Consider the following 15,153-nt stretch of genomic DNA (forward strand, 5'->3'; position numbering starts at 1 on the left):
TGCTAATTTTCACTTTTTTTAATACAATATTTATCGGACCACGCGGTATACGCGTAATATACGTGAAAACGGGAATCTACGTTACGAGTAAACGTATTTTAAAATTACGAATACACGCGACGGTGCAGCAAAGATTGTTCGAACGGTCGAGAAAAGAAACAAATGTTTCGAAGTAAAATCAATTATATTTGGAATATGACGAATAAAACGATATTCCCAATGACTCGATCTTTTCCTCATCGAGGAATATTCTTTTCTCGGCGTATCGAGACACGTTCCTGTTCGCCGGATCAGTCCGGTGTTGGCAAGAAACGTTCTATTTCTGGTGCGAACGTAAAATTTCGCACACCATTATTTACGTCTACTGCTCTCTTCCGATCACTGCGGCGGATGATTGGAATACCCTGTCAAGCGTGAAAACCCATGCCGCCAATATTTTACTAGCCGATACTAACAACTAACAAGCAACAGAATAAACGCGCACCTACCTATGTACATACACGTGCCACTCTAACAATAGCGGTATTCCCTTGTAAAATCCTATTGCCATGGATCCGTTTCGATGAAAAGGATCGTCAGTCGTTCCATTAATCAATCCAGCTACTACCGGATTAGTTCGAGAAATCGTCGATTCTTGTTGCTCTTCGTCCTCTTAAATTAACGCTCTTAATGATCTCGCTCTATTCACACGATAACAGACTAAGAGAGTTTGTAGTAAAATTTACTATCAGTGTAGCTCCTCGGAATTTTAATCCATCTGACGATTTCTCAAACGAGCTGTCGGTTAAAAGATCGCGTAATTTAACACTCTGGGGACCGTATACTCTGACAAGCATATAGCCCGAATTTCCGCGTGTTTCTCCAGTGATTAAAAACCGGTCGCTCGGAAAGTTCGTTCCGATTTATATTTCGATCCGATGTATGTTTATCGAATTTTTTGGCGAAAACTTCCGATATAATTTTCTATGTCGGCCGAAGAGTTAAAAATCGGAACGAACTTTCCGAGCAGCACTTAACAATCAAAATATTCGATTAAAAATCAACGATCATATTTTAAGATACATCTAATTACGTTTTCTGGCATGATACACTTGAAAATAAATTCCCCGATGGAGAGGCACTAAGCAAAAATAATTATTTTATTAAATTCCTTGGAAATCGGAACGAACTTTCCGAGCAAACAATATTATGTCTACATACATTGATAACGGTTTCGTGTTGTTCGAGCATGAAATGTAAAAATGCTTTCATAACATCTCGTTTATAGCATCCACTGCTTGCCTTTTTATCGTTTTATTTAACAGTGGTTAGAATTTTTATACGACACCGCATACGTATAACCGGCGTAATAAACCGATCTAACCAAAAACCACGTAATAAAATTGTATACACCTCAGAAGTTATTCGTTCGTTATTTGCCTCTAGCTGTGGCAAATAGCATTCACGAATATTTCCTGCTTATTCGAAATCGCGATCTCGCACGAATACGCGAAATTCCGATACATCGATCGTCCCTTCAACAGTCTCGATCAATTACCGCGTTTCGTATGAGATCAGCGGACATCGTAATACTTTTGCGACATACGCGAAATTGCGAGCGGCAAAAGGCCAAAATATCCGTACGCCGTAGAACGTAATACGCGAGATCCTTATCCTGACTCGTTTCGAATACGTGGTAGGATCGTGCGGTATCTAAAAAAATGTATTTGCCGACTAAACTCTAGCATTTCAGCTTCCTTCGTCCCGTTTTCTTCGTATTGTCTCGAAAAGAAAGAGAAAACGATGACAGACAGGCGAGGGAAAAGGAAATATTACAGACAACTTTATCCTGCGTATGGCGTGCACGAAGAAACGTAACACGATTTACTGAAACGAGAAACTAGTTCAGCGAAATACCGTATTCCTTATTCGACGACGTCCACGCAACGAGCGGTACGCGGCTATTCCTTGTTGAATATCTCGCGGAGCAATGCGTGCGTCGATCGACACGCATAATAATGGGCTGCGAGTTAATTAATACAAACTGGCACTTTCGATGCGAACACGCGTGAACTCAACTTCGTTAAAACGAAGTCACGGCCTGTGCCACCCGTTGAAATAACAAGTATGCAGAGAAGCTCGCACTGCAGCCAGCAAGAAACCGGCCGACATACGCATTCGCCGGCCGTAGAGAACCGCTCGCTCGTTGACGAAGGAAAAAAGAGCATCTGCGAAAGAAAACAGTGAGTGTACTGAGCAGATGAACGCGTTCCATCGCTTAGTCACGGGAACGTGGTAACTTGCTGCTAAATTAATTATTCGTTTGCGCCATAGAAAATATGCTGTACAATATAACACGAGAATATGTGCATACTTTCTCATCTATTATAAATAATCTATTGATAATTGGTTAAATTTCTGTACGAGCTACCTTAGGATTAATTGTTACGTTATAATAATTATAATAGAATTTTTGTTGTAAACTATACAACAGGGCGTGGCCTGTTAACGGTTTCTTCTTATCAAAAAATTGCAAAAGGTTGCAAAAGCTGCGTCGCATATATGCGGATATTAGATGGTACAAATAATTCTTTGTATGTTTAGTGGCGGGAAAGATATGGAGATTAATTTAATTTTTTTTTAATGGAACTCTGTCTTTTTTTTCTTTTTTCTTTTTAGGTACGCGTTTGTTGAGACGAATACAACTCGCCGCGTGATACGGTTCCGTGTAGTAAAATCTGATAAATTAGATGAGAAAATTCAAATCGATAGCCGAACCCTAGGCGACTGCAACGTCTAACGCCACTGAATATCGTTACGATATGTTATCGTACAAAGGTATCGCGACGTTACGTTTGCAGGGGCAAAAAATCACATGCGCGCAATACATAAAATTTGCGTTATCGCGTAGATAAATAATATACAGAATCGGAATAAATTAGCAAGCAGACTCGTGACAAACACGATCTTTGCCTACGTTTGTCTTTCTCCGGGAAAGCAAAAGAATATTCCAACATCTTTCATTTCTGCCCAATCTCTTCCTTTCTTCCTCTTTTTTTCTTCAACATAATTTTCATCGTTCATTACGTAACTTCTCGCGAGTGTGACTCGATGACAGATCTTTTTATAGAACTGAAAGCGGACAGGTATATATTTGCACGTATTCTCACTTCGATCTAATTTCATACGGTTCGATCTAGTCTAATCTTATTTTCTATTTATTGGTGTACGTATAAATTGTAAATAGTAGCGCTATCAAGAAATTTATCAACTGACAGGTCGAACGATACGAGTTAATATATCACGAACGAATTAAATTCAGATTAATTTTTCTACGCCATCGTCGTTTCGTCACGCTTGACAATTTCCCTCGTAAATACACATATTGAAGCATTTTGATTAATGCCCGATCGCTTTCACCGTGACTCATAATCTTTCTCCGTGATTCGCCTTATCTTTCATTCACAACGATTTAATGATGCGTGCACGCGTCTCGAGTGGATCTTCTACACTCTATGGCAGTTAAGAGAACGAACGAGCCTTCGATAAGTCTAATTACAGAAAATAGATACGACATGACGAATTTAGTCGATTTTCACGTCTTCCCGATTTCGCCAACTTTTACTGCTACGTCATAAACAAGAGCTTCGCGGGATTTAATAATTATTATTTGGAACTTATCGTACATAATTGTTGCGGAATTTGGCTGTTCTAATCGTCATTAAATATCATTATTAATATATCGTTAAATATTAATTGTAGGAAAACGCGATACCTCTAGATTTTTCTTCAATTCTTCCAGAAACTTTGCCATCGCTTTAAACACGCTTGTCCTACGTCGTAATTAAACTGCGGGCTTTTACAACGCATTTATAGAAAAGACCAGAAGTGGCAAATTTTGACCGTTTCCCAACGCTCTGGCAAAGAAGTTCACTCTGGGAGTGCTAAGGCACGAGTAAAGTACAATGATTCGCAGCAAGCGTAATTACAAAATTATGAACACGTAGATGAAGTCAACGATGCCCCCAAATACGCTCGATACATTTCGTCCTGTTTCGGAAGTAAATTATAGTGTAATTAGAAACATGTTTCACGAAATATTTGCATCGTAATATTATCATCTTAAATTGTCGCGATTCACTCTTATTAATTAACGATTACAGCAATAAGTTTTTACATATCGACTTGTCTTTACAAAACGTAATGTTACTGTGAAATCCAAACGTACTTCATCTACAACCATCGACTTCTTCATTTTTTACCATAAATTTAGACGATTGTACTTTAGCACTCGTGGAAACGATTTTAATTAATTTTAGATGGCCAAAGGAGCACACATTTGACGTCTCTCGACCATGCTGCTTAGAAGCTGCGAAAATTCCTGATACACAAAAATATCTCAAAATATCCAAACTATAGAGCACTTTACACAGTCGTAAGATTTAACAAGCGAAACGATCAGCCACATCGATTCGTACAGATCACCTGTTTGCCTAATTACAGTAATACTACTTGATTTAATTCTACGATCTAACGAGAAATCGAAGCCGGCACATCGGTTAGAACCTCCAAATTAATTCGAAATTAACCGATCCCGGAAGATAGCCGGGGAATCACGGTGTCTTCGGGTGTAAATAACCGCTGACAAGTCTCCGAAGGGATCTGCCCGATGGATTTTCTATCTTTTTTCTTTGCCTCGCGAAGCAGCTTAATTTGCACCGAGTAGTCGAAGGGTTAACGCTCACGGGCAAGGAAAATAGAAGGCTTCCGTCGAACGAACGGCTGTTCCAGCAGAGGATGTTGTTACGCACTCGCCGGTTACACGTACACGACGGCGAAGCTTATCGATTTGCTCTCACGCTAGCGAGATGGACGAACGAGACCGGAGCGAAATAGAAGCAACTTCCGCATTCTCTTCGCGAACTGACTTTACGAGCCACGAAAAGCGTGCGCAAAGAGCAACAACACCACCTCGTCGACGAGAAGGAAATTCTCGGTAAAGTAACTGCAGCGACGAGAGAAACAAGCAGCCGGAGGAGGAACCTTCGAATCTTTTGTCCCCCGTTGAATAACTACATTTTATTTGCTTCGCTGCTACATTCTTCAGGGCCACGAAGCTTTACGAAAAATGGCTTCTGTTTCCTGAATTTCACCGCGTCTATGGAGAAGCACGACAGCGTCGTGAAAGCGAAAAGGCAAGAGAAGAATAATATCTTATCCTTCTTTGTGAACGGCAAGGATAATATCTCGTCTTCTGTCGTGCATGAGAAGGATAATATCTTTATCTTAATATATTCTTTATCGTATAATGGACGCGGTCAACGCTGAAATGCTACAGCGAGACGTGGATATAGGAAATCTTTGGAGGAAAGAAAGGAAAACTGTCGCTTTAGCAATTACGTTCTATATGGCGCTATTATAAGAAGAAGAAGAAGAAATTAAAGTTTTGATTGATAGGAGCGAAAGTTTTGTCACTGGTGCGCGTATAAGAATGTTTATTTTCGGTTGTACGCAGATACCAAACAGGTTGAGGCAGATGGTAAATAAAATTAGAGGAAAAATGTTGGGATTTTTCTCTTATTTAAAGGTGACAAGCGTACGATGACAAATATTGTTACAACGTTTATTTCATTCGACGATGATATTGAAGGGAGATTTGCAAGTATATCGTGGCTGGAAGAAATCGTATTCCCCGTAAAAAGAGAAAGTAAACGGTATCGGAGAAAGCTGAATGAAGAAATAATTTAAAGATGGAGAAAAAAAAGAAGGGGGAGGGGGGAAGAAGATTAACGTTAAAGTTGCAGGGGGAAACTGGACGCGACAACGTGTGGTTTCCGACCTATGCCAAGCGAGGGCCGCGTGAGTAATTAACAGAAAGCCAGTCTGATATCATCGAGATGTAAAACGAGAATGAAAGGAAGATCAAGGTAAATCAAGGTTGCAACAACGTTGCGACGCGACGAGTGCGAGATGTTCCACGCCTTTTCGCGTGAGCGGTAACATACTTTCTTACGTTCTCGCGTTCGACCTACGATTTTTTCTTCATTTCTTTATTTCAATTTCACTTTGAGAACAAATAAGAACGGATGGATATTTCAACGTGACATAGTTTTTATGCGTCCAGAGGAATAGACGAGATTTCGTAAAAAATTAAACGCCCAATTAACGAAAAGAAAATCTCTGGTATGTTGAATGTTTGAATATAAAAAGATGATCGAGAAATTGAAATTCCAGCGTATTTATACAATCTACTCATTAACTACGTATTTTTCATTTTCACACTGGTAACACCGATTTATCGTGATTCAGCGAAACCAAGCAATTATTACCTAAGCCTGACTCAGTCGTCCAGGAAATCATTTCGTTACACCTTTACAAAGTTTCGCTAGCTAGTACGCTCCTATTCTTCCACCTTTACGACGCAATATCCTTTCAGCAAGAAAATTATACGGCGGCCAATTTTCATCCAAGCATGCACACAATTACACAGATCGCTCATTCTGCCCGTAGAGCATTGACCATTGTTTACTAACGTCTAAGGTAATACGGGTGGCAATATCGAACTGAAAGTTAAACAGTCGGAAAGTAATTAACGTTAGATCACAGGTGGGCGTCCTGACGCGTTTTGCCAACGTAAAAACGAAATCTTTCATTGCGACAAGATCGAACCAACGAAAAGGATTTCATTTCAATTTCCCGTTTGGCCGAGCCAACCCGATCAAGTTCTATTTTCAAGGCCACGGCACTGAACAATAAAACACACTAACAATAAAAATGATAAGCGACCTAGTTACCTCTGTCGGTGTATAGAAAATAAAAAGAAAAAAAAGATTTCGCGGTTCGTGGATTCGTCTTGCTATCTGTGAACTTTGTCGAATAACCTTTTCTCTCTCGTCTAATGAAATTAATCCGATGAAATGGCAAGTAAAACTATCGGAATCAGAGGTGATAGAAATAAATTTTGATATGGCGATCTACTCACTTTTGCGGTTTGAGGCTCGATATCGGTAAGCCTTTGAGCACGAGGCCTCTCTTGGGCCGGTCCTGGCATCCTTTGCAGCCTCTCCGTGGACGAGGACGAGGAGGATGAGGATCCAGGCCTTTGGCCTGGTTTGCCACGCGCCAGGATGACGGCAGGATTTTACTTTCCTCTCGATTGAACCATTATTCCTCTTTCACCTTCTTCTGCGCAAACAATTTCCACAGTGCTCAGACGTCTTTATAGCTACGCCGTTATTATTACGGACGAAATATTAACTCGTGTATATTATCGCGGTAAACAGCCGCAGATGCTCGTAAATTTCACTTGGATCAACCTACAACACCGAGCGCTTCACGCGTCTTCTACCAAATGTTGACGCGCTGCACGTTACCATCGATGACTCACGATTCGAGTCAAAGACAAGATTTTTATTTCACGGCGAAGGATAAAACGTGTATTTTACGGTGCAAGGTAAAATTTTGACTTTCATGATGTCAGAGTTTTCTAGTCCTTTTTGAAAACGCTGCTTGGCAAAGAGAAAGGATCTTTTGGAAAAATGTATCGGCGAGGGTAGAGCAAAGTACGAAGGATTTTAATCATAACACGGGGAAAGTCTCTTTCGTCGATCTTTCGCCTAAACTGTAGCGCTTAAAGTACTTAGATATAGCACTCAGAGTACTTCAAAACGAGCTTTGATTTATCGCTTTACTTCTGCATATTCCGTTCGATGTTTTTCATTCTTTTCTTCTCCACCCTCGCCAATTGCAATTTTAATTATATCGATCGATACAAAGAAGTACGAAGAAGCGTTATGGTTCCATTGGCTTGTTCGTAATTTTCTATTTGAATAAGAAATAGAAAACGGGAGAATCAATTACAAAGATTGTAATCGATTTCGATGTTCTTTCTCTACGTGTTAAAAATTGCCACCTTTTCATTCGAAAATGAAATATCCTCGTCTAACGTAAAATTATAAACGATGGCCATCAGCGTGATCGTTTTTTCACCTGTCGAATGTGATACAAAGTTTGGTGATGAAAGTTTCATGAATTTTACGAGCTTTTTGCTGATACGAAACCGCTGGACGGTAGCTTCATTAATATTTTAGTGAACGAAAGCCGTGTTGGTTATTAAGTTCTAATAATTCAGTGTCCCCGATGAGGCAAGTAATGAATTAAACAGTCCACCCTGTGTAAGTGCCATTCGAAACACGGTGCATCGTGCCGACTAACAAGACGATTTGAATATACGAGCATCTGACTACCTCTGCCAATGTAGCTTTATAACTCAGTGACTTAAGAGCTTAATGAAACTGGTCATGATTCTACGATGACACTAATTAAAATTCATATCCGATAAAATCTATGTAGAATATAAGCCAAACAATGCACTACATACTGCTTATGATCGTCAGAAAAATTTCATTAAATCAACGATCTGTACGTAAGAAAAATTAATGAAGAAATTAATATATTCCTGTGCTTCGTCGATTCTAAATAATTCATATTTTTCGCAATACCGGTTCCAACATCGTTGCGAAGAAAGCTTACACTCACTTCGACGTACGTACGCCGTTATCTCATGATTCGCGTTTTACCTTCGGTATTTGATATTCGATATGAAATCAAAGAAAAATTATTATTGTAACGTGAACATCATAGACGATAGCATTTCTGGTCGTATTACATTTTCGTAAACGATTTGGTATCAAAGAAAGATTCGTGTGAAATTTTAATATCAATAATTTTAGTATCTCGTATTTTACGTAATACAATTTTTTCTATGCTACGCGTACATATAATATAAATTCCCGTAATTTAATTCAAAATTCCGGTGACCTAATATGCGTAAAAGAAAATTATAAAATTCTCATACCATTGCAATAATGATTCTCGCGTACAGATGTACGTAGGAGTCGCGCTACATTTTCGAAGACCAAAGAAAGGAAATTGAATACGAAGAGGTGGAGAGGTAGGACCGAAGGAACGAACAAAGAAAAGTGAAAATAACGATTGTAATTAATTTTTACGGGTCGGCCCTGTGGCGATTTTATCTGCGAATCGAGAACACGAGGCGGATGAAAGTTTCGCGAACGCTCGACCGCGAGTAAAGCGCGATATTTACTGCATCGAAGGCGGTCAGGTGAATTTGCTGTTTTAAATCTGACGGCCTTGCCACGGCCTACGAGTACTTACATATATACACGCAGATATAACGATCGTCTTGAACTTTAATCAAGTGAAAGTGCTATTCTGATCGACACCCAGGGTAATCGATTGTACCTTGAGGCTAAAATCCCTTTTCTTTTTTTTATTATTATTCTCCACTGAGATTTTGATATATATATATATATATATATATATATATATATATATATATATATATGCATGTATCCTTGCAATAAGGATTTGGTATCTGTAAAATATTTTACAGGATTTTTTTTAAGATTTTATCCTGATCTCAAGGAGTTCCAGAATTATAGTCGAGAAAATTAAGTCCGACAGTAAAACGGTCGAATCAAATGATCTTTAAGAGCTAATGTTTAATAATATTAATTACAGAGATTTTTCTTCCTCAGATTGAGGATTATACTACTTGTATCATTTTCTCGTACGTGTGAGCTTCACACGTGTTCATTTTGATAATTGATCGTCGTTTCTCTAAGCAAAAATTATACTAATGATTGATTATGATTACGGTGTTGCTTGGTATGAAATGTCAATATCAACAACTATTGCCACAGATTAGTATAGTACGTTGAATTACTAGTTACGCAAACGTAACAGATTGTTATGGTTAAAAAGATGAAAAGAAAGTAACGGTCCGCTAATGTACTAGATATTGACAAAAAGAAAATATTTAAAGAATCGGAAGGATCCCTGTTCGTTGAGGTGATAAAAAATAACAGGAATACGACACGATGTTTCACGGGAACCTGTAATTAAGCTATCTACAGGAAGTGTTATGCGATTAACATTTTAATCTGTAGAGTTACTAACTTTCCAAACTAATTAAGAGAACGACTCGAAAGTAAAACGGGCCACGTTGAAAAATACAATCTATCTATTACATTTGAAGACCACAGGAGAAAAATATTACAAGTCATATTTCTTGGTTTTTCTAAGAAATCGAGCTTAAAATTCAACGATATACCATCAAAAACTGTTTGGAATTAAATGTATATTTTTGCTAACCTTCTGAGTGTTTCAAAAATATTAATTGTTATACAATTAGTTATAGGTTATGACTATGACATATTACGATTTGCTATACTATTACTATAACGTTAATACTTTTAGAAAATTTCATAGACTTTTAGTTTCTCGCGTCTATTCAATGCCCAATTAACATAACCTCTAAACAAATAAGAACTTAGAAAGAAAAAGAAGAATAGAACAAACATATGTAATACGTAACGATTGGAAATCAAAGTCAACTTATTATATAGTTTATCGATATTTCTCATTCGACTAATTAACAGAAGCTCTTTCACAGACTAGTGTTTTTCTTGCTAAAGAGTACATCCGGTTACACGTCCACGAGTAAAACTGATGGTTGCTTCCTTTTCTTCTTTTTTTCTCGTTTTTTACGCTGCCTAAGAATGTGCAGCAGTAATACAGTGGAGAAACGACGAAAATAAAAGTGTAACAAAGGCACAAGTAAAAAGTCCATGCCATATCCGGTACTATACGACGACGTCTTAAATATTTGCGGGCAAAGAAGTTGTTAGATCGAGGCAATTAAAATGGCGGCTGAGGAAGAAAATTTATCATAAAAACGATCCTAATTATGATATACCTTGTTATAAAACTTTAAAAGATTTAAAATGAAATTTATGTATAGCATAAAATGTGGAAGAGCTTCATGTGCTCCTTTAATAGCAAATTCGATCGATAAATTTGAATCCCTAGAAGTTAATTCGATCCACATGTGTTTGGGCTTCGGTGTCGTACGAGTCAAAACTGGCAAGTGTCCATTGACTATCTTTATTAAAAAAGAAAAGGAATAGTTCGTGTTATTCACCTTAAAAGAAGTAAATATCAATGAATTTTTCAGAATCTTTTACATAACTTAAATTTTTAGAAAGTCTACGTCAAACCTAAGAAATCGTAGTGTATCGTTTGATATAACTATTACTATTACCATTGCAAGGTTAACCTATGTTTGTGTAATGATAATTTGCCTAATAATCCAACAATTGAAAAAGAAATTACATATATCAATTCATACTAAAAATATTACGCATCAAATAAATCGAAAAACTAGCATAGAGGTTAATTCATCTCTGAAATGACTTCATAACCTTAACGCCGCGCCGGTTCGCGACGTTTACCGAAACAATATCGTCAACGACGCGACTAATTCACGAACGCGCGCGCATGGGCTACACCATAGAAACGAATAATTTCACAAAGCCGTTGACATGTCTCTTAATATAGCTTAACGAGTTTGATAGAGACGAGCCAAGATGAAGTTTTTCAAGAGGGAGAAGATTACATCGTTTCGATAACTTTACTATGCCAAGGTTACTACATATCTCGAAACGTGTGTTACAGCACAGAATGCAAATGTTCGTGGTATTCGAACCTTTTTCTTTCACGAATTCTTCCGCCTTCTGCGTATTATTATTCTCGCTGTGATGTTCCAGCACGCGCAACCACATCCATTGCTTAATTACAAGCCGCGCGGATTGTTTTTCTTCTATTCCGGTTGTGTAACGTACGTACAATGAGAACTTAATTAAGCATCGTGCACACGAGAAGCCCTTATCGCGTTACACGCACTTCAATTCCTACATGTCAATTCACGAAAGTATTCGAATACATGTAGAAACTTTTCACGAATATTTTAATAATGTGTGTTATAGAAAACATTTTACGTGTAATGAGACTGGACTATATAACTCTTTAATATCCAGTTAAGAGCGGTATTTGTCCAACGTCTCATTATTTGTTGATACTTCGAAATCTAAGAACAAGTTTCGTATAATTTTTCAATATTTTATATGGATTCTGACACGATGTCGTAAGTCGTAAACTATAGGGTTAGGAAAGTTTGAATTTATCTTTAACATATTCTTCTACTAAATGTGTATGATAAACACTGATTGTAAGATAGATATCTTATTAAAACCTTCGAATTCAATGATACTATCCAAACATAAATGCAGTACGTAGTAAATATAAACGAGGAACCATGATTAAATGAATCTATAAGAATAAATCTCCCTTTTCATTTCAATACAACTTCTATCACATTATAATACAAATCATTTATTCTGTCTCTTAGCAAAAATACTCAGAGCGAACTGTAGTATCCACGCAAATTTTGAGGTTATCTATTGCGTTGAAAGGTTCGTGAAGATTTTCGAAGAAAAAGAATAGATCCCATGCGGTATCGCGTAATACACAGGGTTAAGTGCAATGAACTTTGCATACGAAATTGCATCGTAGTAATGGGCCACATAAATAAGCCTGTACGGACGTATTTACATGGTAGAATAGTTGATTCGCATATCACGATAAATATCGAGTATGGAGTAAACGAGAAACGGAGAAACAGCTGGAATATCGACTCTCACCTGAAACGACTCGCGCAAGGGGAAGTAACGGCGGTTATGTCAGGGAAACGACAATACCGATAATTCTCTGCTGGCACATCGTAGAGACTAGGAAAGCCCTTTTACATCCTCCGCCATTTACTGCACCGTTACACGCACACGCACGTTCACGACCAGACGACGAGTAATAGAAACACACAAGGAAAGAGCAACACGCGTTATTCTATTAACAACGAATCAACAATGAGAATTTACTTGCAGCAAGTCTTCATTAGTAAGCGTACTACTTATACACTGTTGAAAAAGATAATGTTAAAAGATTCATTTTGACTCGTTTCGCGCGCCTATCGTACGCGAGTGTAATTTTATTATGAATAGAAAACAAGAACTTGCTCGGGTACTAACAAGAAACACACTTACATACATAGGTTAGGCGTAAGATACACTACTGAAAAAAATGATATGAAAAAGAGAACGGTCATTTTGACTTGTTTCGTACGTCGTACACGATCGTACGCGACTGCAATTTTATTCAGAACGAATTCAAGACTAAAGACTTGGTTGGATACAAAGCGTACTTACACGGGTTGGACGTAATATACACTGTTGAAAAAAATCATGCGAAAAGGAGAACGGTCATTTTGATTGGTTTCGCGCGCCGATCGTACGCGAGTGCAAATAAGGCCACGTAAGGGGCACCGAAACGGCACTTGCATACTAACAAGAGGGAAGCTCCTCTTCCCTTACCTAGCGTGTATATTAATATACATTAAGCCGCGTGAATACGCGCGTTACAATGGGTGTGTATATGCGTTACGTACTTGCGTGAATATCACCACTCCCGAGGTTGAGGATCCCTGCCTAGCGAAACAGAGACAGAGAGCACGACGAAGAAGCGAGAAAAAGGTACTCTAGGTTCACCACGAAGAAAAACACACGTCTGCCGGAACGCGAGCCATGTTTGTCCCTGGCTAATTCACCGCGAGACTTGTAAACCAATACGGATATCTTGTTGACAGTTCTGCTGTGGCATCGCCTTCGTTCGTCTCCACAGACTTCACCGGGTTGTCCGCGAAATTAACCTTCATTTACGAACCCCCACAAAATACTGTTTCCACTACTTTCCTGTCAATCCGACCTGCCTAACCTGATCCTCGCGTCTTGACTGGGCAGAAGAATGAATACTACGCTTGTTATGCGCAACTACACTTGCGCAGGATTCTATCGGCTGCGCTAACCTATGGCGGGAACATTTCAATTTCAGTAAAAAAGTATTTAGGTTTTCCAGCAATTTGTATAGTAGAACATTGCGTTAAACGGTAAGATGTATTTAATATTATATATAATTTTCACAGGGGTCTATCGGTTGCGCGATATATAGTTTATATGGGTACAATTCAATTCGAATAAAATAATAAAATAATAAACTGATAAAATAAAATTTATTTTTCTTATTACTTCTACAAAGTAGAATATTAAATTAAACAGTAAGATTAATTTTTGTATAATAAGTTACATATATATAATTGTTATTACATTTTAGAAATAATATGGTATAGATAATGTAACTGTTATTTTTCCTCTGATTGATTAATGCTAGAAAAGCTATAATTTTGATGAATTAACGGTATTAATTTAATCATAAGTGCTGCTTCTACCTCGTGTGAATTTTCCACGTTTAACATAGAAAAACAATTTTCCTTAAACTCAATACTTGAACTATGTTTAATTACATTTGATAGAGCAATAGCAAGCACATGACATGATCTATAATGGTTATCAAGTGTAATATGATTACAGTATAACATGTTTTGGTTAATATGAACCATAAACTTTATATGGAAATTGAATTGCTGTAATAAAATTATTTCGTTCAATATAATATTCGTGAATTTTTCTCTGTCAGAAAAAATTAGTTTATCCTGTAACGTGTAAAGATAAAAGTTTATAAAAATAGATACATGTATGGTTTCACAATACAATATAAACACTTCAGTAAGCTAGTAATATCAAAAAATAAATCGGTATCATCTATAAAATATTGCATACCTTAATTACAAAAGATAAGTAGGCTTTCTGATAGAGGAAATTGATAAGATTTACGTTTTTCTTACTATGCACCAATGATAAACGATTAGACACGAAATATATATCTAGTGTTTCCTGAGAGTCGCTATATTCGTTCTGACTACATACTGTAGCAATTACTGAATTTTTAAAAACGGTGTTTGTGGTAATGAAGTTCCAAAATATTTCACGTGAAAATGATAAAACATCATTTATAGATTGCCCATAATTTGTGATTTGTATCGTATAATACATTGTGTCATTTTTCACTAATGTAACATCTATATAACTGTACTTCACTTTCTCATATGAAGACCTGGTGTTCCATTCTTCGAAACATCTTAATATCTATTTTACATAAAACATAAAACTTAAGAAATTGTGTACGAATCGAAAATAATAAAAAGAACGTAACAAGGTTATATAATACATAAAAATTATGCTACTTTCAAATGACACGATTTAAAACATTTAGTTAGCAAACCAACAAATATTATCATAACTGTTTCAGATAATTCTATAAATCGTTACCCTAGTATGATTATCGTAACAAAGCGTACTTTTT

The 15,153-nt window shown here is 37.3% G+C and overlaps 2 protein-coding genes across 8 annotated transcripts in view; both read right to left on the bottom strand.

Moving 5' to 3' along the window:
• The window catches only part of LOC117210016 (GTPase-activating protein CdGAPr), a 32,526-nt gene extending 18,825 nt beyond the window's left edge, over nt 1-13,701 (bottom strand). For 4 of the 7 annotated variants that reach the window (XM_033452574.1, XM_033452572.1, XM_033452571.1 and 1 more), the window contains exons 1-2: nt 13,343-13,701; nt 6,962-7,164 (exon numbers count right to left, since the gene is read on the bottom strand). In XM_033452574.1, coding sequence (XP_033308465.1) covers nt 6,962-7,030 — 69 coding nt within the window. In that variant the 5' untranslated portion in view covers nt 7,031-7,164; nt 13,343-13,701. Of the gene's footprint in view, nt 1-6,961; nt 7,165-12,542; nt 12,692-13,103; nt 13,260-13,342 lie in introns of those variants that run through there. The other 3 variants (XM_033452567.1, XM_033452568.1, XM_033452573.1) reach the window with 3 other exon arrangements.
• A 337-nt stretch (nt 13,702-14,038) lies between these two features.
• Nucleotides 14,039-14,954, bottom strand: LOC117210219. Its single transcript, XM_033453025.1, has 2 exons — nt 14,571-14,954; nt 14,039-14,443 (listed from the first exon to the last, which is right to left on the bottom strand). The coding sequence occupies exons 1-2, from the start codon at nt 14,841-14,843 to the stop codon at nt 14,093-14,095; spliced, it is 624 nt and encodes a 207-aa protein (XP_033308916.1). The 5' UTR covers nt 14,844-14,954; the 3' UTR covers nt 14,039-14,092.
• Between the last annotated feature and the right edge of the window lie 199 nt (nt 14,955-15,153).

Source organism: Bombus bifarius, unplaced genomic scaffold, assembly GCF_011952205.1.
Source record: "Bombus bifarius isolate JDL3187 unplaced genomic scaffold, Bbif_JDL3187 scf7180000008199, whole genome shotgun sequence".
NCBI lineage: Eukaryota > Metazoa > Arthropoda > Insecta > Hymenoptera > Apidae > Bombus > Bombus bifarius.

Coding starts and splice junctions, on each gene's coding strand:
- LOC117210219 (XM_033453025.1), bottom strand. CDS start 14,843: ATGTATTATACGATACAAATCACAAATTATGGGCAATCTATAAATGAT. Junction 14,444..14,570: donor ACTTATCTTTTGTAATTAAG/GTATGCAATATT, acceptor TACACGTTACAG/GATAAACTAATTTTTTCTGA.